The sequence below is a fragment of the Pyxicephalus adspersus genome, chromosome 7, assembly GCF_032062135.1.
Source record: "Pyxicephalus adspersus chromosome 7, UCB_Pads_2.0, whole genome shotgun sequence".
NCBI lineage: Eukaryota > Metazoa > Chordata > Amphibia > Anura > Pyxicephalidae > Pyxicephalus > Pyxicephalus adspersus.
Window position 1 is genome coordinate 14,644,830 of NC_092864.1, and position 23,140 is coordinate 14,667,969.

Here is a 23,140-nt window from a genome sequence, read left to right on the forward strand (position 1 = left end):
AAATATTTTTTAATCCTGGACCAGATCCATTCCAGTTTTGCTGGATCACCTAGGTTCACCCATCCATCGTCTCCAGTCTTAGAGAGCTTTAATAAATTAGGCCCGATGACCCTGGGACAGGAAAGTCAGAGAAAAGTCAGGCACCCTGATTTGCATATCAGAGTCTCAGGATATGAACCCAGCCAGGCAGCCAGCATTTCATATCAGCAGTGGCGGTCTCCATACATAAATCTTTAATATATACAGTGTTTGGATTTTATGTTATTTTGATCACATGCCAATGTTATCCTCGAAAACTACCAACATCCGAAAAATACATCCTGGGCTTCTTCTGAACCCCAATGCCCAACGACCAATGGGATTTTCCCATAGTGGATGATCCCGTATTGATTGCACGTTGTGTTTCTGCAGCTCTTCCCATTGATGGAGCCGTGAAGCCAGGTTGAGGGGGCGTTGTTGTATCTAGACGCTCTAATTGAATTTGTCACCGTTTTTCCTGCGCCCAGTTAATCATGCAATCAGTTAGTTCTACGAGGAGTTACAGCTGCCATGGAGCTCAGCTCATCCTAATTGTATGTGAGCTACGACCTGGAGAGTGGTAGCCGCCTGCTTGCATTGACTTGTAATGTTGGATTGGGATGGACAGACCAGGTGTGCTGCTGCACAGGGGCCCTGAAAGCGTTAGGGGTCCATTTATATCAAATGTGGGTCAGGCAAGTGCATGTAGATGATGGTGATGCCAACAGTAGGGCCCTGTGTCAGTGACAGAGCTGTTGGGGTGGCCCCTGTTGGCTGAGGGCCCTCAAGGCACACTTTGCACCTCCCTATGTCCACCCCTGGAGTGATGGTTTCTTCATTGGTGCTTTTTAGTTCATACCATCATACTTAGTTGAATGAGGGGGGCCCATAAATTATTCTTGCACAGGGGCCCCTTAGTGACTTCCCCTTGTGTTCGGATTTGTTGTCAGTCGATAATAAACATTTGTTGGATTACACACTTCCAGCTGCTTTATCTATTCAGAACTCCTACGAATGTGTTGCATGTCCGCGTTGTTCCATGCAAGAAGTTTGGACATGCTTTGGTGCCATCGTTTGTTAATGGCACCTCAAATGTACCTTTGGTAACACAGCACATATTCTATTTCTGGGTGATGTGGTGCATTGAACAGCCAATCATGATGGACAAATATTCTGGATCTGGGAAGGGGCAAAGATGGATTAAATTTGCCTTCTTTGTTACTTTTTCCTCTCAGCAACATGCCAATGAATTGTTTAGATGTGACCTTTCTGAATTTATTACATTTTTTTACCCAATAACATTCTGAGTTTCTGTGCATCTCAATGCAATGCAGGCTGATCATGGCTGCTGGGAGGAGCCAGCAGGGTGCTGTACATGGCTTCTGAAAGCATCACAGCTCCCTGTCCTCTCAAGAGCCATCAGCCCTGATGCAGCAGTGGGCAAGCCTTCTGGAGGAGCTATGCAAATATGGGTGGGAGTCATTTGCAAGGAGTGCGCGTTCTTTTACAGGCTGTATTTGCATGCAGACCACCCTAGATAACGCCCATTTGTAATGCTGAGCCAATGTGATTGAAAGAAGTAAAATCCAATTAATGAAAGAGGCGGGGCCAGGGAAGTCTGTGAAATAATGCCGCTTGTGACTTGCTGCAGCTTCCAATGCACCCTATGAGAAGCTCACAGTGTGTAGTAAAACCATAGTAGGCAATTTCAGTCCAGTATAGGAGCCGGTGGAACTTTGCAAGACTAAAGACTGATAAGTTAAACCAAAAAAAAAAACTTTTTTAAAACCCAGTATACCCAGAACTTACCCCTTAGAACCTAAATACCCTCCTGTATTTACCACAGGAACCATGGTTGGCTTCCTGCTCTGTGCATGGCATATCTGTTTCCTCCATGCCCTTTGGCTCCCCTCCCGCCTCTCAATTACACCAAGACCTTCTCCCGCTGTCAAGGTTCCCATGTTTCATGCCGTATCAGTGTCCTCCTTCGTTCCATTTGTCCTCCATTTCTGTTTATTGCTGATATTCCAGTGCCGTGGTGGCCGTGTAATGGCTTACTTAGCAAAGTGAAAGCGGCAGCCTGGCCGCGGCGGTAATTAAGTGTTCTGGTCGGAACGCGATTAGGATTCAGCTGACTCCATGTAACTTTTAGCCCTCATCTAGCCGGAGCTTCCAGCCTCTGTATCTGTAAGGAACAGATAGGGATTGCATTAGATGCCGCAGCATCAGTGGAAACTTTTAATGCACAAAAATGAATAGAGACGCAGGTTGTGTGTTTCTGGACCGACCCGGATTACCCTCAAATACTATTAAAGCAGAATTATAGTTAAAGATATAAAAATTGTGACCAGGCAGGCTCTTAGTTGCAGAAGAGACAGGTGATATCCCTCCTGCAATAAAATAACGCAATTATTAATTTCACTTACCTGACGGTGTTATGTCGCTGCCATCTTCATCATATCCTCTTCCAGGTGTTGGATCTTTAGCCGATTCTCCAGTTCGGGATGACCTATCTCCCACACAGAAATTCATTCAGTCCTGGCAGCCCCAAGGATGGCCAGGATACCCACTGAGCTGGGCATTACAACGGTCTGTGTGTTTAATGGACATGACCCGTCCTTTCTGTAATAAAGAGCTGTCCGCTCACAATTAATTTGGTAATAAGGTTTAGTTCCTCATTTGCAGCTGGCAGGGGTACGCAGGGTGAATGTTTTCTCCAGAGTTCAGCTATCTTAGAGATTCGGCGACAGTGCAGGCATATCCTATAAAACAGATCAGCAATCAAGATGGCTGCCACCACTGCCAGGTTCTGTGGGCTTTGTCCTGGCTTCCTGTACCAATGAAGTGTCGGCAAATTTCTTGAAGTGTCGGCAGCGGGCTGTAGCAGAGGAAATGTGGAATATGGATTCTGTCATGCTTCAGTGAAAGAACTGAGGGCAGGCTTTCATTCCTTATATCACAACCTCCTGGTGTCCCCAAATCCTGACACATGGGGTCACCAGCAGAGCTATAGTAACTCAGCCACCCCATGATGACCTCTCATACGACCAGTCCATGATGGAGAGGATTGTCTGTACCACAGCCAGGCTGGAGGTGGTTTTATAGGCCCCGGTGGCCTATAGTTCATCATATATTACATATGTGTCTGTCTCCTGAACAAAGTGTGTCCTGTGTGTAATATTAGTACATCTGCTTCAGGCATTACTACACTGCAAATATCCCCGGGGTCACTGGTACGCTAATAGGGGCATTAATTCAAAGTCCCTGACCTGGAACAAGCATAGACACATGTACAAAATGCTTTGTTTGGATGTCTGGTACTGAACAGCGACAGCTATGGCAGCCCCCGTGCGTCTCTAATGACAGGTACACTTTAGAGAAAATCTGCAATGATTGCTACATATCATGAGCTGTTTGTTCTGCTTTCCTGAAATTGCAGATATGTTGGTCTTATGCCATGTATGTAGCAAGTGACGCCAGACAGAATCCACATACTTCTTCCAGGTATGTGGTCCAATCAGAAACATGGTGGCCATTTTTACAATGATGGTCACAGGTTCTTTTACTATCTGTGTTCTAATGAGAGGGTTTTAGTCTCAGGCCAAGTCTAATCTTAACTAGAATTCAAACAGCTCACACTTTAAAAAGGTGTTGTAGATCATTAACCAGCTACATTGATGAAAGTGTATTCTCTCCAGCCTTGGAAAAGTTTATTAAATCAGGGCCATTGTATATCAATAGGCAGTTGCCATGGAGTATGTAAGAATATAAAGGGCTCCATTACTGACCTCTGAAAATGCTGGTTTCCTGGCCATCACACTGAGCCAATAGCTCTGATTCACTGACCCTGATTTATTAAAGCTCCAAGGCTGGAGAGGATACACTTTCATCAGTGAAGCTGGGTGATCCATCAAACCTGGAATGGATCTGGTCAAGGATCCAAAACATTTGCTAGCTCATAGCAAACGACTTCGAAGAAATCCATTCCAGGTTTGCTGGATCACCCAGAATAATAAATCAGGCCCACTGACCCTAAATATACATGCCTAGTTAAAAAACTAGAGCACTATGGATCAATATTTATTTAACATATCAACTAAATATTGATTGGGAATTAGATGACCAACCTGGGTGGGCATGGAGGAAAATAGCAGGTCATCAACCAACAATCAACATCATTACAGTTTTTTACAGATACCGGTTGTTATAGTAAATATCCAGGAGTGCATCTATTGGTTGCCGGTTGCCAGGAAGCAGTCCTACCCTGGCAACTAGCAGCCAATGGAAGCACTACTTGAAATATACTACAACAACAGGCAGAACTGTGCAGCTGTAGTAAACATCTTTGATGGACCTATATAGAAACTAATGCTGTTTATTTATTTTTTTCACTGGCAGCCTATAAATTAGGGAGCATTTCCTGAAAACCTGCAGCCCATAAAATCCTTCCTGCTGTATAGGCAGACAGTAAAAAAAAAGTATAGTAAAAGACAGAACAAAACAACAAAAGTTTTCATCGATGTTTAATCACATTTGCTGAAGTTTGCTCGATCTTCCCATGGTTCACCTCAATATTTCTGATAAATGATCAGTATTAGTGCATTATTGATTCTTTACCTGGTGATGCACAGATTGAATAAAGCATGGCCGACCTATGCATGTTTTATTGCAGTAACACAACACAGAATCTGCAGCTCTATGACCAGTTCTGACCGTCTCTCATTGAAATGTTACATAATTCCTTTAGCAAGTTGGGGAATATGAGTGGAAGCCAATCTGTGATTGTGCTTGCCAGAAACTACACAAAACAAGTGTTCCTAACAACGCTCCCCGAGGATCACTCGCACAACAGTTTTCCTAAGATGTGTTTTCAAATATGAGACACATGGATATGTAATTAGGCTTCGTATCCTGTAACAGCCAAACATCGGTGGTTATTTTACAAATAAAACAAAAAAGAAAAACAAAATGACAGCTGCAAACGCCAAAGATCGCAATGTCATCAGCAGAGCCACCACCTGCAAACAAAGCAAATCAACAATGGCAGTCATTCTATTCCTGTCCTGCATTCTTGGACAGCCAGTTAAAGTGAACCCGACTCTACACCCCAACGTATGTTCATATTCTGAACACGCAGTAAAAGAGATTTACAACAAGCCATCATTAACCTCTGTAGCTGAAGACATTGTGGAGAAATGTATCTTCAAATTTTTAACACAGGCACAGAGATTTTTCCATAGATGCACCCTGCAACCTTTTAATGTAATTGTACTCTGGAGGTCTCTAAGCTGTTAGAAATCTACATCTTTGAGTGTGAATAGCTTCGCAATAATAGCAGCTAGATAAGTCGGTGAAGGTACTCAATTTTTAGAAATATGTAAATAGATTGTTGGCCATGTTCTCAGCACAGGTTCCTTTTAAGAATGGGCCAGACAGTTCTGTAAAGCAACATATTTCTCTGCCTCCCACACTGCTTCGTGGTAACAACAATGCAACCACGTTCAACCACAATGCAGCTGTCCCTATTTAAGTAACTGGAAGGGTCATTCAGAAACCCCACCATTATCCTCTGCAATGGGAATGCAACTTTATTCATAAAGTAGCTCCCAGCTGCTCCCATACGTGTAAATAGGGACAGTTGGGAGGGTGGTTGAGTGTTCAGTAAACCGCTGCAGTTTACTGGGGTATAAAATAGGCCCTGGGAAGGAAAAAGTCATTAATACATTATTACAAATGTAACAATTTATGTAAAACGTCCTTACTTAATAAAACTAATACAAAAAAAGAATGATTGAAATGGCAGCACAATCCGTTGTCAGGGGTCTTTTTTATTTTGCTGTTACCCGAGAGTTACATTTTTGTTCCAACTCAAGCAGTAAAGGATAAGGATGGCAGCCCCAGAACTATCCCTTTCAAAACAATTCTCTAATGTCAAAACTTTTTTTTTTTTTTTTTTGTAATACTGCTGCTATTGATCCAGACTTTTTGAGTGGTTTTTGCTTTATAAAGGAGTAAACTCCATTTTTTGTTTCAGCCAATAAGATCCCATGATCTGTTTTTTAAATACATGCAGAGAAAGAAAGGAAACACCCAACTGGTTGTTGCAGTTGCTCATCCTATTGCGCAGTAAAACTTTTCAAATGGCTCCGTACATTCCATTTGTGTCACTTGAGGGTGTGAATTGCTTTGGAATTTTTATTAACTTATCCGTGGATCAGAAATACGCCAAACACCGAGTAGTTCCTCCATTCCCTTCCCCTGACTATCCATTCCTCCACATCCCAAGCCCTGCTTTATCTGTAGAGGTTTTCCTGCAGATAAGGTCACAGTCCTGTGTTCAGGGGGATCTGCGGAAACACACTGCAGGAATCCTATCCGGCCTCAGGAAGTAGGAGGACAGGATGCGCCATCCTCTCTCTGCCTGCATGGCTCGGCTATAGTCCAGCACCAGCTTGAAGACTCATCAAATGTTTATTTACACCCAAACAGTCCAGATTCTGATGGAAAAATTGGCTTTTAAAGGAGTAGTGTCTGTACACTGCGTACCATGTTCTTTGTATTGCATTACAAATAATGCAACCGTGAAATAGTATGTGCAGCCAAATTATATAAAAACTGAAATTTACCCATTCCTGCCTAAGCCTTTGAGGAATGTTTATTCCCTGGACCTAATTTTAATATCACACAGTATTTATATAGCAAACCTACACAAACAAAGGGAGAACATACAAACCATGCACATCCTGGACAAGATTTGAACTGGGGTTCTGGCTTCAAAGGCCAGAGTGCTAACCACTGAGCCACTGTGCTGCCCATTTATAACATTCTTGCTCAAGGTCTGTGACTCAGAAGTAATAGGACCTGCCAGCAAGGCAGCAAGAACAAGACTAAGTATAACAAAGCAGTCTTGCACTAGATGAGGAATGCATGCATCTATGTACGGCCTTCATGCAAGGACGCATGCATCTTTGCCCATGGATGCTCTCACAGATGTAAGATTGACATAGGTATGCAAATTGTAAATAACATTGGAAAAAAAATAAAAGCTGGGCAGGTATATTTAATTAGGGTTAACTAAGGGTAATCATAATGTAACAGTGTTGTTATATTGTATTTTTCAAAAAAGCTTCCATGCACTATTCACTTACTGGTCAGAAACTTTGCTTCACTTTAATTTTTGATGCTGTCAAGTTCCAGCTGTCATTTTGACAGCCGGCATTTGCTGTCTGCAATAGTAGTTGGGGTAATGGTGTGGTATAGAAACAAGGTATAAGAAAGTATGGGCAACGTACATTATGGAAGTTGTAACAGGGATGTGCCACATAGTGGAATTACATTTAATAAAATCTTAAAGATTTAATAACCGTGATTTTATTTATTTTTTTCTGGATTGCATAACCAAAAAGAAAAAGATGAGGCGATGATAGAGTAACTATCCTGAGAAATATAAGTTTTTGTGAATTCATAATCTAGATGTTGGATGGGCTCCTGTACATGAGGCTTAAGTAAGGCTTAGAGTATACATGTGCCAACTCTTAAAATTCCCCACGCATTTGTGTGAAAAGGGACAATGTTGCCAAGTTCTTTGTCACTCGTCTTCTGAGCCACCGACAGGCTAAGACCAAGTTGGCCCGATCCTGCAGCACACTTTCATTTCAAACAACTGCAATAGGTACAAATGTATTTTATTTTTTTAATTTATACATTTTATTTATACATTTTAATATAAACTGTTTATATAATATTTTCAACTATCTGTTTTTCAAACATTTCATGTCTCCCTTTAGTAACTAAATTTTCATCTCCTTTACCAACCTCAAGGCATGCACAACATGTTACCAATGAAGCGCACCACAACGCACCATGCATCCACATCTGTGTAATATGGAATACCGGAAGACAGGTGCTTTGTAGTGCCATTCAAAATCGATGGCAATGCTTTGTAATATGTAGGCGCCCTACTGTACCATGTGCGTAGGGAACATTAGGGTTCCATCTGGTGACTAGGGATTTTAATATTACACAGTATTTATATAGCACCACCATATTACTTAGCACTGTACAAAGTCCATAGTCATGTCACTAACTATCCCCCAAAGGAGCCCACAATCTATTGTCCCTACCATAGTCATATGTCATTAATACAGTCTAAGTTCAATTTGAGGGGAAGCCAAATAACCCCAACTGTATGTTTTTGGAATTTGGGAGGAAACCCATCCAAACACGGGGAGAACCTGCAAACTCCATGCAGATAGTGTCCTAGCTGAGAATCAAACCTGCAACCTACCGTTGCAAAAGCCACAGTGCTAACCACTGAGCCACCAAGCATTTCTGCAAAAATATTGTTCTTCGTAAATATTTCTGACGTGACCAAGCAATCTTACCATCGACCAGCACCATACTGGTGCCGGCAAAGTGCCACTATACAGATTACCAGATAGAGTTCAAAAGTGGTGAAGCCATTAACTACAATGACTTTCAGTGCCCACTTTTGAAACATTTGAATTGGCCACGTGCACCCCTTCCAGAACAGGGATCAGTTATGCCAATCAAATATTGGAGTTTCTGATGACTGCTTCAGCTATATACCGTAAAGCAATCAAAGCACTGATTCAAAAACTGATCACCCTGCTATAAATCTGGTGGGATTAGATTTCTCCGAGTAACTAAGAATTGTTGATCTGTTACCAGACTGACACTTCTTCATAAATATGTCCCAAAGAATATGTTTTGTTTTTCATTAGCACATTGCATCTGTACGCCACACTTTCCCAATCTGCGCCCTGTTCGGTAGCCCAATCTGTTTTCTTTTTAAAGGTCACTAAATACTGAAACAGCCAAGGCTGGAGGCGACTCATAAGAGCTGTCAGATTCAGAAAAAAATGAAAAATAGCGAGTCAATTACTGTGTCCTCCCGTGTCCTGTAAGGCTGAGCTGTGGATATGACTCCATGTTTCCTGTCTGGCTGCCCCAGGTCACAAAAAATAACAGCTTTTTCCCTCTTGCAGCAAATTCTTTAGGCTGGTTGTAAACTACAAATAATCTTTAGTAATTCACTGTAATGACAAACCTCGAGATGACGTTTTACTGCATTGCTGAAAATATATTGCGGATATATTCTTACAAATCTGCTGTAGTGATACATTTACTTTTATTAGTTTACAGACTTATGTGTGGTAACGAATTTTCTGTTGCACTTTCACTTCATTTTGATCTTATTATTTTTATTAAACAGGATTTATATAGCACCAACATATTACAAAGCGCTGTACATGAAATAGGGGTGCAGATGAATTGTGGAATGTTGCTTAATATTCCAGTGCAATGGGTCTGATTTATTAAAGCTCTCCATGACTAAAGAAGATAGACTATCAAGGAAAAACCTGGGTGATCCAATAAACCAAGAATGTATTTACTAAAAAAACATTTGTTATTCTTGGACTAGATCTATTCAGGGTTTGCTGGAACACCCAGGTTCTCCCATGATAGTCGATCCTCTTCAGTCTTGGAGAGCTTTAATAAATCAGGCCTATTATATTTGGGAAGGGCTACTTTTTGTTACATCATGATTGTTCCTCTGTTCCAAAAAGACGTTGTTTGATAAGTTCAGTGTGGAGAAACTTTGGTATCCCAACCTTAACCCCACTGGGTTGGAAATGGAACACCAAGTCAGCTCAGCCAACATCATTATCTGACCTCACTAATGATCTTTTGCCTAATTGACAATACATTTACTTTAACACTCCAAAATCTTGTGAAAAGTCTACCCAGAGGAGTGGAGGCTGTTTTATTGCAAGTTTGGAAACTCCTTATTAATGTCCATGATTTTGGATTAGAATGTCCAACAAGCTCTTACAGGTGTGATGGTCAATCGTCTACAATATTTTTGGCATATAGTGAATCCTTAAATTTCCTACCCAATGTTTCTATGAAAAAGTGGATGTAGTAAAAAGGGAAAATGCCATGGTTCTGTTGTTTCTTCCCCTCTGTCTAGATTTTGGTGATAAGATAATAGGTGGTGATATAAGTCCACAGTGGGGACACAGCATTGACAACATGGCAGAGCTAATCCTTCCACACTCAAATTTTGGTTGGCTGGGTGGAATATGTAAGCGGCCATTGTTAGTTAAGGATTCCCAAAGAACTGTGGGGTTATTTAGAGTTAACACAGCTGTACCCATCTCTTTTCAGGCAAGCTGTTCCTTGGTACCATGGACTAACCTCTCCAGTAAGGGAGTTGTCATTTTTTATTCTTTTATGTGTAAACTGAGCTATTGAATGCTATGAACAACAGTTTGTAACAAAGTAGGAAGGGAAAACAAAGAAACCAAAGAAAAGAAGCTCAAGGTTCCCCCTGCTAGCTACAAGTAGGAATAATACATTGGAAATTCATAATACATTGGAAAATAATACGTAGGAAATTCACATGCAATATTTCAAATTTACCTGGCAAAAACAAAATATCACTAATCCTGACTTTAATAGATCACAAATAAAAGATAATATATTTAAAATCACATTTCTTTTTTTCTCATTCAGACCACTGCTAAAAACCTTGTACTTTAGGGTGTATGCGAGCAGGTAACCTCCTCCGATGATGCTGTGCTCAGGTCTAGCAGCCAGATGCCAAGGCCAAACACTAACATGTGATAAGCCCTGTGTACATTTCACACAATCCAACATGGAGCCTACATACGAGTTGACTTAAATGCAATGGAGTGGCAAGGAATGGGGTGAGCTTTAAAGCGTCCCTGTCTTTAAATGGGCTATATAATAGAATCTCTTTGAAGCCCACGCTAAGAGTAACTAGTCTGCTAGCAGCTAATGTTTTCCAAACTGTCTCATGGTACTATGGCACCAGACTTGGCTCCCATCACTCCTGGAAGTGCCACGTGATGTGCCATCTGCTGCGGGAGCTTTGTCAGAATACCAGCAGTTCATTAACACAAGCTGTGTGTGTTGTCCCACTGTAGCATAATTGACAGCCATTATGTATCTGCAGGGTTTAGCGATCTGGCTATTACCCAGTGGCTAATTTGGGCTTTCCTCACAGATAACTCGAATCCAGTTTCTCTAGCAGAATTGTCGTGTTTGAGATGTGTGAGGCATATGGGCTGGTTGGTAATATATTCACATGTAGAATGAAAACTGCTAACGCTCCACAGCGTTATATTTATTATAGGCACAACATTGATGTAATTCCTATCTGTCTTGTATGAGCCATGCATGCAAAGTTCTTCAATTCCTTGAAAATGTGTCATTATAAGGGTTGATTGATAATCTCATCTAAAAGGAGAACTGTGGCCAGGCTATGGACAAATATTAAAAAGTTTTGAATCAATTGCTCACTGACCTCTGTAGCTGCAGACACTGCGATCCTCAACATTGACATCACACCAGCGAGGGAATATTAAAGTATACCTGCTGATTTGCTCTGCATATGGAAAATACAGGTTCACTTTAATGCCTAGTTACATCTGTGTTCAGTATTGTCCTTGTTGGAAAGCTGAAAAGTTACTGTTGGAAGGTGGAACTGATCTGCCATGACATACAAATACTTAAATGTCCATAGCCAGTCCATAGACTACGATCAGCCAAATACCCACATAAAAAGTAGCATTCTAACAATGTAAAAACAGGCAAACACTTTGCAATATAACAATCATAATCACAAAAGGCCTTATTACACAAAAGATTCTTGAGATCAACTACAAGCATTGATATGCCATCCAATTTTTCTGTAATAAATCTGAAATATGATCAATGTTACCATTATATGCAATTAAATCAAACATTGCACCACAAGTCTTATGGATTTCAATATGCTGGATAACCATCCATCAAATATGGTATTTATTATTGGAAAATGCTTTTTTTCTCGTTGATTTTTGATTAATTTGTCATTTTCATCTACCATTTGAAAATATAGCATTGTGTATTGTTACATTTAGGTAGCCATTGTCTGTATCCTTGCTCTGTGTATGAGATGGAGCAAAATATTGGGCAGACGTCTAGGAATTTGGGTTTGAGTTAATAATGTATTGGTGTGGTTGCAGATATTATAGATGCACAGGTGAGAATCAAGAAATCCCTGTCTGTGAAAAATAAACTCTCAATAAAATTGATATTGATAAGTTACATGTTCCTCTTGGATTTGAAGGTCCCTGCAGTCTCCATTGTGTTGTGAATAGGTATACATACACCATTCTAACTGACCATGTGTTCTGTACATCCACAGGTTGGATTTTTGGATCCACAGGTTACCTACTTTATCTTTGTGCTTTAGTAAATATTGTTTTCGGTATGGGAGCATAATGATTGGCATGCTTTATTAAATCATGTGTCTGAGGTATCGTTAAACATAATCATAAAAGAAAAGAGTTTCAGAATTTATTACTCATGGGATTACTCAACAAACATCTGCAATTAATTCTTCCATACACTGATGGTCACTGCTTTCAAGACTGCTCTTAACTAGCCAATTGATTTGATTGCTGGTGGTTTTGCTCTGTGACCTATATTTCTTTGAAAGCTTCTACTGATATAACCTCCTCACCCAAGGCCAGGTTCACACCTATGTATTGTAAGGGTGCACGTTATTGCAATGAGGATTTGTTACATTTATTATGGGATGGCATAATAATACACTAAAGCAACACAAATGCTTTGCAATGAAAATAACACACTACACATCCTGAACTGCAAAAAAAGAGTGAGGCGGATGTGATTTCTTCTGCACAGGCATATCGGCAGCCCATTCAAATGAATGCTGTTCCTTATTGCCACATGTTAACTTGCACTGCATAGGTATGAAGCTGATCAAAAGCATTTGAGTCTCTGACAGTAAATGGATTTTCTTATGCAGTAAAATAAAAATAAAAGAAGCATCTGTATTTTGGCTCCTTATAGGTGTTTGGGTAAAAATGTAGAAAAGTCGATTGGTGATGTTATTGGATGTAGAATTATTTACTTATTAATGTCTAAACTCGTATAGCACCTTTTGGTATGGATGCTATGAATTGCAAGATGTCTGGTCCACCCCCAGTCAAATCCCACTGCCTGGATTTCTGGATGCTGCCCCACCTTTACCCTTTTATAATTATTCTAAAAAAATAATTGTTAAATAACAAATGCTGTTCTAGAATACTGAGAAACAACAAACCTTGTATTGTGTTGAAGTTTTTATTTCTATAATATCTCCTTCCCCCTCATTTAGAGCTCACTGTCAATACCACCGATGCAGAGGAATCATTTGCTAGTACTACCTTAGGGGCTCAGTTCACCATGGCGGTGACCCCCAAGACCACGCTAAGTCAACCAATACCAGCATCCCGTGGACCAGCAAATAAGACAGCCGTGCCTCTTCCTCCACCTGTTAAAGATGGCAAGAAACAACACAGTTTTGTGAGAGATGTATCGGTAACGCCTGCCAAAGTCCAGCCAGTGCAAAGAGATGCAAATACCAGTAATACAAATTCCTTCCATTATCATCAAAGAAACTCAACGCTTGATGAGCCTCAGCCAAATTCTACCAAGATGCCTGTCACTGCCAGGAGCCATTCATTCAGCGTTTCTCCTCAAAAGCGGCCAGTTGTTAGAAAAGGGCAAATTGTACCCAGCAAAGCCAAAACAGTTCCGAAATTTACAATGAAAAACTCTTCTGCAAGATATCAAAGCCTTCCCCATATACATCATAAAAATGCCACATCAAAACCAGCAACAGGTCAGTTAAAGGACTCTAATTTTACTTCTGGCTCAACAGGGCTGACAGTCAGCTCCGTGCCTCAGCGGACTGCCACCAAACCTGGCCAAAAAGCCATCCGATTTCTTCCAGATAGGGTTGAACAATTTCCAGTGACGTTGCAGGCATTAACACAGATGGGTGGGCAGATGAAGGAAAAATCCAGTAACACCTCAGTCCTGCTCAATACTCTTGTAAATCAGAATTCTAGCTTCCTCACTAACAGCCTTCAACATATATCTCAATCTTCTAATGCAACATTTACAACTGGAAAAGAGGCAGTGTTGTATGAACTGAATTCTCTGAACACACACAACCATCTATTGAACTCTGAAAATGTGACTTCTGTGCCTGAACCTGATCAACACAATGATGTCTCGAGAGCAGGACTTTTAAGAAATGTAAATTTGCCAGGAGAACGTGATTCAGAATTCTTGAAAGAGTTAAAACCCAAAGTAAATTTAAGGATACCAGAGAGAAATATATTTTCTAATGCAAAGCTAAATTCAACTGATTCTTCTGGAATTGTCCCAGACGACACAGCTAATTTCCATCCAGAATTAACCACCCAGACCAGCGTCATTGGACATGGGCAGACTGATATTTTGGCCACCCAGATGGCAAGGACTACTGATAATGTAAGTCAGTCAAATGGCCGTCCTCATGAACTCACAGAAGCGGCAACAGAAGTCCAGAGTCGCGGCATGACAGGGGTAGCCACACAAACCAAGAAAGACCATCGGGGCATGACAGGTGGCCACCAGAATCACCACAATCAGACACATTCCCATAAACACAGACACCAAGTTCTAGAACCTCTGAACCAAGCTGAAACCAACACAATATCTCAACATGAAGATGCACCTTATGATAGGACAGCCTTTTCAGAACCAAACAGGCATCATCAGAAACACTCACACAACCACACCCAGCCACACTCACATAGCCACCATAAACACCGATCAGATCACCATTTACAAAGGTATCATGTTTCCCAGACTCTGGGACACCTAAATACCGCGGCAGATTTAACAACACAACCGAGCGAGTCTAACTCACACCATACAGATTTGGTAACTTCTACCCAGAGGCAAATTTCCATACAAAATGATACAAATTTCAGTACCAGGCTACCAAGTCACTCCTATATGGGAGCTCTACAGGGGAACCAGACAGGGTCCGTACGAGTAGAAGGACTTTCAGAAATGTCTGGAACAGCTCCTTCAACTACCCAAAAGCTCTTAGATAGCCAGTCTGAAATATCAATGCAGCCCCAAGAGCCCACAACAAGTTTACCAACTTCTGTAACAGACGTTCAAACTGTAGTTCATAAGTTAAACAGTGTGGAACAAAGTAGTCAATCTGAAGCATACCCCAGCCTACACACCAAACCAGCCATATACAGACATTCAGAATCACACACAAGGTACAACTTGACACAAACAACACAATTCAATGTAACAACACACCCTCCATTAGATGTTACCAAAGAGCCTCAGTTGGATCCCAACCCACCCACTATGGATGAGAGGATCACAAAGAACCAATCAGGCACTCATTCATCTCAAGAGGAGCTAACCACATCCACGCAGGATCAACAAACCTTCAGGAGCCAACCAAATCTAACTTTTCCTGGTCTACATGAACTAAGCACATCAGAAGTATCCACCCAAGCACATCCTAAGGTAATCACCCAAACACTGCCACATTTAGGTACACAGGTTCAACCAGAGCTGTCTACAGAGCAGAATTTTTTTACAAGGGTCTGGTCAGTGATGTCCACACAGAAACCTCCATTCTTAACTACAAAAAGCCCACTGATACCCATTACTGTGTCAATGCCTTCATTGACTACACAGTCCCACTCAGAAGCAACCGGAAAGAATCTGCCAAACTCCGAAACATTTGTATATGCTAATAAAACTCAACCAGAATCATTTACTGATAGCCACTCCAAAGAAAATGCTCAAAATTTAGGTACACAGAAGGGAATAGAATTCTCCACCAATACAGAGCCAATCACAGACAATTCTTTGGAATCTACTGATCAGACAAGACCGGCCTCAAAGAGCCCCATAGAACTCAATAATTACACAGAGACAAACACACACATAAAATCATCCACACAGGCAGAGATCATTACAGTGCCAGAGATAGTTATGAATGTCACCAGTGAATCAATTAATAAAACAGAACCAATACTACAGGGTGGGACAAAAGTTGACTTTCAGACAGAACCAATCACAAACAGTAGGACTGACTCCACATCACAAAATGAACCAGAATCTAGGAGAGATTCTACTACAAAACAGAAAACAACAACAGTGAGCAAGACTCATCCCACCATAAAACCAGAATGGGTCATAGATGAAACTGATACCCAAAAACAAACCAAGGCACCTTTACATACTCATACAGAATCAACTACACACATGGAACCAACCACAACTAGGAGGGCAGAAACAACCACACAGTTACAATCTACTACTGAGCATTTATTAGATTTCACAAACACAGAGCCAATTACAAGGCATATGGCAGAACATGACACAGAAAAAGAACCAACCAAAATAGAATCGTCCACACAAGCAAAAATCACAATCCACAGTTGGGATAAAACAGAACCAGACCTACAGTTTGAGACTGGACCAACCAACAAATCAGAATCAACCTCTAAGTCAACATTTACACCATCTGTACCTTCTGATGTATCTACATCTAACAAAGGGCTAATACAAACTACACAATCAAATGCCGGAACAGCTACATATCTTCAGCCAACCACACGGACTGGGCCAGAGTTGACCATGAATGCCAAGGTAGAAGCCAGCATGCAAACTACACGGGATGAAGTTATGGACATATACACCCCAACTGAAAGGACACCATTTACAAAAGATAGAAATGTTACTGAGCATAGAATAGAAGGTTCTGCCCCAATAAAAACTGGTGGATACGATGTCTACACTCAAAATGGCGTACAACATTCTAGAACAACACCAGCTGTGGATGTGGAAACATATCATTCTACATCAAGATTTCCTTTTGGGGGACCACATCAAACCCATGCTACTACAGTGAAAAATTATCGGTCTCCTAGCTCAACGAAATCAGTGACTTCCCCACAGTCCAGCACCTTTACCCCCCAGACACTTAGTGAGATGATGTCTTCACCCTCCGGGAGAGACAGAATCTTCATCGTAGATGAGCAACCACCGGTCTTTAAAGGTGAGTTGTGAAATTTCCTCTCTATGGATTAAAACCATTTCTTTGCCTGTTGGCAGTTTTCATTTGTCAAAAGAGATATTTCCAAAAGTAGTTCAGCAGCTGCTATTGTTTACTGACCTTTTCAAAAAACAATTTATAGAGATATCAAGACAGGTTTTGAAATTGTAGGGTTTGAGAAATTGCTGCAAAGACTTGAGACAGTATCAGTCATTTATGATAAAGCAGAAGTGATTTTTCCATCATGCAAAATTCATCATCTAAAAATAGTATGAAGCCGTATTTCTCAACCTTTAATATGGGGGAACCCCTTGAAAGAACGTTCACATCTTTGGGGAACCCTTCAATAGTTATTTATAAGAGTCACAAATTGCTCATTGAACCCCTGGCAACCTCTGAAGAAATCCTAGGGTTCCACGGATCACTGGTTGAGAAACACTAGTTTAAAGTATACATTGAATAAAACAATCCATCTGTCAGGAAAAGAACACTTTCGCTTGGTAAAAGGTAGGAAACTTCTGCAATTTTTAAATATCGTACATGCAACCTTCCAAATCTTGTATATACTAGCTAGTGAAGGAATCTTTAACCTAATAGGTACCAGATGTAGGCAGAGTTTTTTGACTTCAGGAGACCTCCCTGCCTAAAGTAGGCTTTCCAATAAAAAGCAAGACACCCCTACACTCTCGGGGCTCCATGTGATTCCTGAAAATTTCCCAAAACGAAAAAAAATAGAATTATGCTTACTTTACTCCATCTTCTGCATCACTGGGCATGACCAGACTGTCCTTCCAAGTAGATTTGTTTGGAAAACAGAGGTGACGAAATCTGGAAGACAACCCAGTCAATTGAATGAGCGTATTCTTTAGAGATCTCAGCTGCTCTCCATTACCCAGGAATCTCGGGTAGCCATCTCCACCTACACACTATGTGACTGAATTATTAAAGCTCTTCAAGACTGGAAAGGATACACTTTTATCAGTGAAGCTGGGTGATCCAGCAAACCTGGAATGGTCTTCTTCAAAGTCATTTACTATTTGCTAGCAAAAGTTTTGAATCCTGAACCAGATCCATTTCAGGTATGGAAGCTTAATTGATAAAAGTATATCCTCTCTAGTCTTGGAGAGCTTTAATGAATCAGGCTTAAAGGGTGGAAGATAGGGATAAGGTTAACACTGTATGTTGAGTGTAAACAGATCTTCCATTTTAGTAGAAGGTCCTACTTTTGTAAGTTTGAAAAGCCAGATGGAGATTTGTTCTACCAGCTCTGTCTATAGCCCAATTATTGGTATTTAATGGTGTGACCCTGACAAGAACCCAGAGATGATAACCATTCTTATTCTGATCCTTCCAAGATTCTTTTGGGCATTATTTATTTAGACTTCAGCACAATTTTTTAAAGAACAGGGTGTTCCCAAAAATAAAGCACAGTAAAACAAGAAGCACAAGTGTAACTGTACCCCGAATAAGTCCTGCTTAGAACCAGAGGTTCTAAATAAAATGCAAAAAGTGATGGGAGAGTATTGTCTGTTGTATATTGCTAGGTTAGTAGATTGCCTTGCAGGGGATACTGACAGATTGCTTGGCTTCCTTTCTAAAATAACCCCATGTAAATGTTGTAGAGTTTGGAACAGGGGGCAAGGACAGGCATAAAAAGGTGGGTTATCATTGCAGAGCTCTCTTTCTTTATATGTTAGTTGGTTGGGTGTCATTTTGATCCATTTAGACAGATTTATGAAAGCTCTCCAAGGCTTGATACATTATCATTAGTGAAGCTGGGTGATCCAGCAAACCTGGAATGGATTTCATAAAATCATTTGCTATTTGCTAGCAAATGTTTTGAATCCTGGACCACATCCATTTCAGGTTTGCCGGATCACCCAGCTTTGCTGATGAAAGTGTATCCTCTCGTGCCTTGGAGAGCTTTATTAAATATGGCTCATTGACTTTTGCATTTCACATGATAACAACCTAGCTGAAATTCAGAATGGAGATGGAAGAAGCAGCACAAAGAGCCATTCAGTTGCACTGCAGTGAAAGGAGCATGCTGATAGGAGCAGAAAGATGAGCTCATTGCGGCTCTGTTTCTCCGTTCACTGTCTGGTCATTATGTGGGACATGACCTGGAAGCATTAGGTCTTATGTAGGCTTTCCTACATTTACCATGTGTTTGTAATGCACATTAAACACATCCCAAATCCCACTAATTTAATTGAGTAGGGCACATACCAGGCTGCAATTGACCTGCTTTGCGTTGCTATGTGTTTCTGTGCATCGTGTCCTATTGAGTTGCCTTCAAACAGCGGGCAAAACAGATCTCATAGCTTTTTCTTGTGAAACGCTGTTTTTGTTTCGAAGCAGCTGTTGTTAGAATGGAAACGCTCGAGTTTACAAAGAACGCCCAACCTCATGAGCCCTCACTAAACTGCAGCAGAGATAAATCAGAGCTCCTGCCAGACAGGGCTGTGCAGTGTAGAAGAGCAGCTCTGTAAAACAACACTTCTATGTACAATCCCGATCCTGTACTGATCAAAAGCAACCAGGTGTATGTGTGGGGGGTGGAATTGGACTGTGATCATGTTGGTCTTGACCACATGGGAGGCAGGGTCAGTTTTGGACAAAATAGGACCCTGGGAAAATACTGGGGGCCTCAAATACACAGCATTACAGCCCCCTGATCCCTTGACATTCTGTAAATTGGAGAAGGTGTGGATCCAGATTTGACCTACTTACAAACTGGCCATGGTGGGGGGGTAAGGTTTTGTGGATCTGGTGACCCTCAACCTGAATAGAAAGAAAAAAGAATATCAGTTGTTTAGGGGGCACATGCTTGTCCCTAGGGAAAACTAGCACCAGGTAAGGGGTTGGTGGTATGGTTTGCTAGGTGATCAAGGATGCAGAACAGAAACCCACTGGGTTGTCTGTTCTGCACCCTTGACCCACCCACCCATCAGGCTTAGGGTGCACTGATACAATTTTCTGTTTAACATTGTTTTTTTAGATTAATCAAACATCAGGTGGGACTCCACTTTTTGATGTTCACCCCCCCCCCCAAATTATTTTGTATTGATTTCAGCACAAATCCCACAAATTCATATATATGTAGTATTCAGTAGAACCTTCTCTGTATATATATTTCCTGTGAGTAACATTCTTTCCTATTCTTTTCTCCAGTGCCAACAATCAGTGTGACTTACAAAGTGAATGTACAACAATCGGCAATGTGCAATGATCTTGAACCCTGCAAAAAACATTTCAGCAAAGAGGTCAGTGACTTTATTGGGCATCAAATCATCCGTATCCTCCAACCAGCCAAATATTAATCAACTAATCAGGTTCCTGTCTTCCTGCAGGTGACTTCTGTTTACAAGTATACTGCTGGATTTGACAGAGCGGACGTAATAAATGTGACGTAAGTGCAATAGCCACATCTGTGTCATGTGGATGTTAGCGGAAAGCACATTGGATTATATGAAATGTTTAAGACTTTGTCCTTGGCTGATGTAATATAACATATGTGAGCCACAGATGGTTAAACATACGATATCACTGCATGGATAGGACTCCATGTTGTATTGCACCTGAGGGCGCTAGCTGATTGATAGAAGAGATTGGACACACAGCTTGAGTATGTGAAAGCAAGGGGCCGGCCATATTGTAAAGCATCAAGGTAGCAGTAAATTTAGTAAGGTGCTTTACAAAGAGTCAGAAAATGATGTGGCTCTCCAGAACTGGAGTTGGACTTTTGTAGTCCAAATCAGCCATTTCTAACCTTTTTAACATGGGGGAACCCTTGAAATAAATTTCAGGTCTTAGAGAACCCATTCTATAATTACTATATCCACAGTACATAGTGTGGTGGTCATTGGGAAGAATGTCACCCTTACAGATAGTCAAAAAGATCATTGGTGTCATTTAAACTGAGGGACAAATTGCTCATTGCTCAAGGAACCCCTAGCAACTTCTGGAGGAACCATAGGGATTCGTGGAACCCTGTTTGAGAACACTGCTCTAAATCAACAAGACTGTTGGCAATTTTCAAAGGCCTTTATTCTCCTCTTTAGGCCGTGGTGTTCCCTGGTTCCAAGCCCCATCTTCCATAATTCTTAGCTAGGAAAGGTGCATAGCAGAGACTGACCTGACATGAGCTTGCAGTTCTTTAGATTTGCTGTAAAGAACTTGTTGATTTGAAAAAGTAAAAAAAAAAACTCTGATGACTTTATTTATTTAAACACAATTATAATGTTTCCAAACAAACACTAAGTAGCCTGATGAGTTTATTTGTTACCCCGGAGTTGCTAATTAAACCTTTGCCTTTTATCCAGCTCTGGCACTAGCTTGTTTGCTTGTTGTTTTAGGCTGTCTGGCACTGCCCTGGAATACAAAGTGCAGTTCAACGTGCGTGCAGGGAGCCCGATGTCCATGGAACAGGAACTGGTACTTGCCAACCCAACGTCAGTGTTTGAGGCTTTCGCCCCCTCGGATTACACCCTCCTCTCCACAATCCGCAACGCTTCCCTGGCAGGTGAGGAGACTGAGGAGAGGCCTATGGTCTTATACAAAGAAATTCTGCAGGATCTTAGATTGTAAGCTCTTCTGGGCAGGGTCCTCTCCGCCTGCTCTGTCACTGTCTCTATCTGTCTGTCATTTGCAACCCCTATTTAATGTACAGCGCTGCGTAATATGTTGGCGCTATATAAATCCTGTTTATTAATAATAATAATAATAATATCTGTCTGTCATTTGCAACCCCTATTTAATGTACAGCGCTGCGTAATATGTTGGCGCTATATAAATCCTGTTTATTAATAATAATAATAATAATAATAATAATAATATGTAAGCATTGTCCTGTTGTGTGGTGACACAAGGGCCACTGAGCGGTCTTTTCCTATAATCAGTAGATATTATTCTGTAGAGATCTGACCCCCCTGACCTGTCCTCCTCTCACTCTGCTTCCTCCATAAAAGCTTGTCTGCCGCATTTCGCTAAATGAAATCCATTTCACAGCAGACACATTTTATGTCTCTTAAGTAAATGCTCAGCAACACTTTCACGTCATTAAATAACTATCTTGGTTTGGAATGTCTTCTGCCAAAAGATGGAGCGGCAATTGTGTCTAATTAATTGTTTTTTAGTCTTTATTCTATTGTCAACAAAAGACCCCCTACTACCATTCCCCACTAATATTGTATTTATTATTGTGTACGGGACTAAAAATATGACAGTCTGACATTAAATTTAAATCTTTGAAGATATAAATATATAAAAAAACACAAAAATATCATAATATTTTTTAGAAGTTTCAGCACAAGTACAGAACAATAATGCTTGAGTTGCCAGCTATCCAGTGATAGAGATACAGATCGCCAATCTCACTTAGAATGACCACACTGCTTGGAAATTCAATGCAAGAGAAATCTGTTGTCAGCTAACTACAGGAAGTTACATGCACGCTGGATTTCTGGTAGATCAGGTGGTATTTTTTTTGCAGGGATAAAACAAGGAGAGATGCGTATGTATAAAAGTTCTTTGTCCAGACTTGGTCTTTAATTGTTATTTCATTTGCTTTGATAAATGTAGTGGGGCAGGGGGCAAATTTGCAACACATGGCAGATATTCTTTTTTGAGCAATTTCTTCAAAGGACAATCATTTTTTATGGTCTTCTGGAGTAGGCCTCTTATCCACTGACCTTTCTCAATTCCACAGATATGGTTGAGCCCTGTACAGAATGGTTCTCGTGCCCCCGGGGGTTCCGCTGTATGCCCCAACGCAAGCTCAGCGCCTTCTGTCTGTCACCTTGTCACAGCACTTTCTGCCAAAATGACGGCATCTGCATACATCGCAAAGGCCAGGAGCCCGCGTGTCAGTGAGTAGAACCCTCATCGTCTTTTTATAAATCATGTGCATTGATGGATATGAAGTTTCCTTCACTATTACAAAAAGTCACAAACAGCAAAAAAAACAATGGGCCTGATTTGTTAGAGCTTTCCAAGGCTGAAAGGATACACTTTCATCAGTGAAGCTGCATGATCCAGCAAACCCGGAATGGATTTCTTCTATTTGTTAGCAAATATTTTGAATCCTGGACCAGATCCATTGCAGGTTTGCTGGATCATCCAGCTTCACTGATGAAAGTGTACTCTTTCCAGAGC

The 23,140-nt window shown here is 41.0% G+C and overlaps 1 protein-coding gene across 3 annotated transcripts in view; it reads left to right on the plus strand.

Moving 5' to 3' along the window:
• LOC140335150 (uncharacterized) overlaps positions 1 to 23,140 on the plus strand; it is a 35,030-nt gene that overhangs the window by 1,502 nt on the left and 10,388 nt on the right. For 2 of the 3 annotated variants that reach the window (XM_072417568.1, XM_072417566.1), the window contains exons 2-6: positions 13,235 to 16,987; positions 20,159 to 20,250; positions 20,338 to 20,396; positions 21,343 to 21,509; positions 22,695 to 22,854. In XM_072417568.1, coding sequence (XP_072273669.1) covers positions 13,235 to 16,987; positions 20,159 to 20,250; positions 20,338 to 20,396; positions 21,343 to 21,509; positions 22,695 to 22,854 — 4,231 coding nt within the window. Of the gene's footprint in view, positions 1 to 13,234; positions 16,988 to 20,158; positions 20,251 to 20,337; positions 20,397 to 21,342; positions 21,571 to 22,694; positions 22,855 to 23,140 lie in introns of those variants that run through there. The other variant, XM_072417569.1, reaches the window with a different exon arrangement.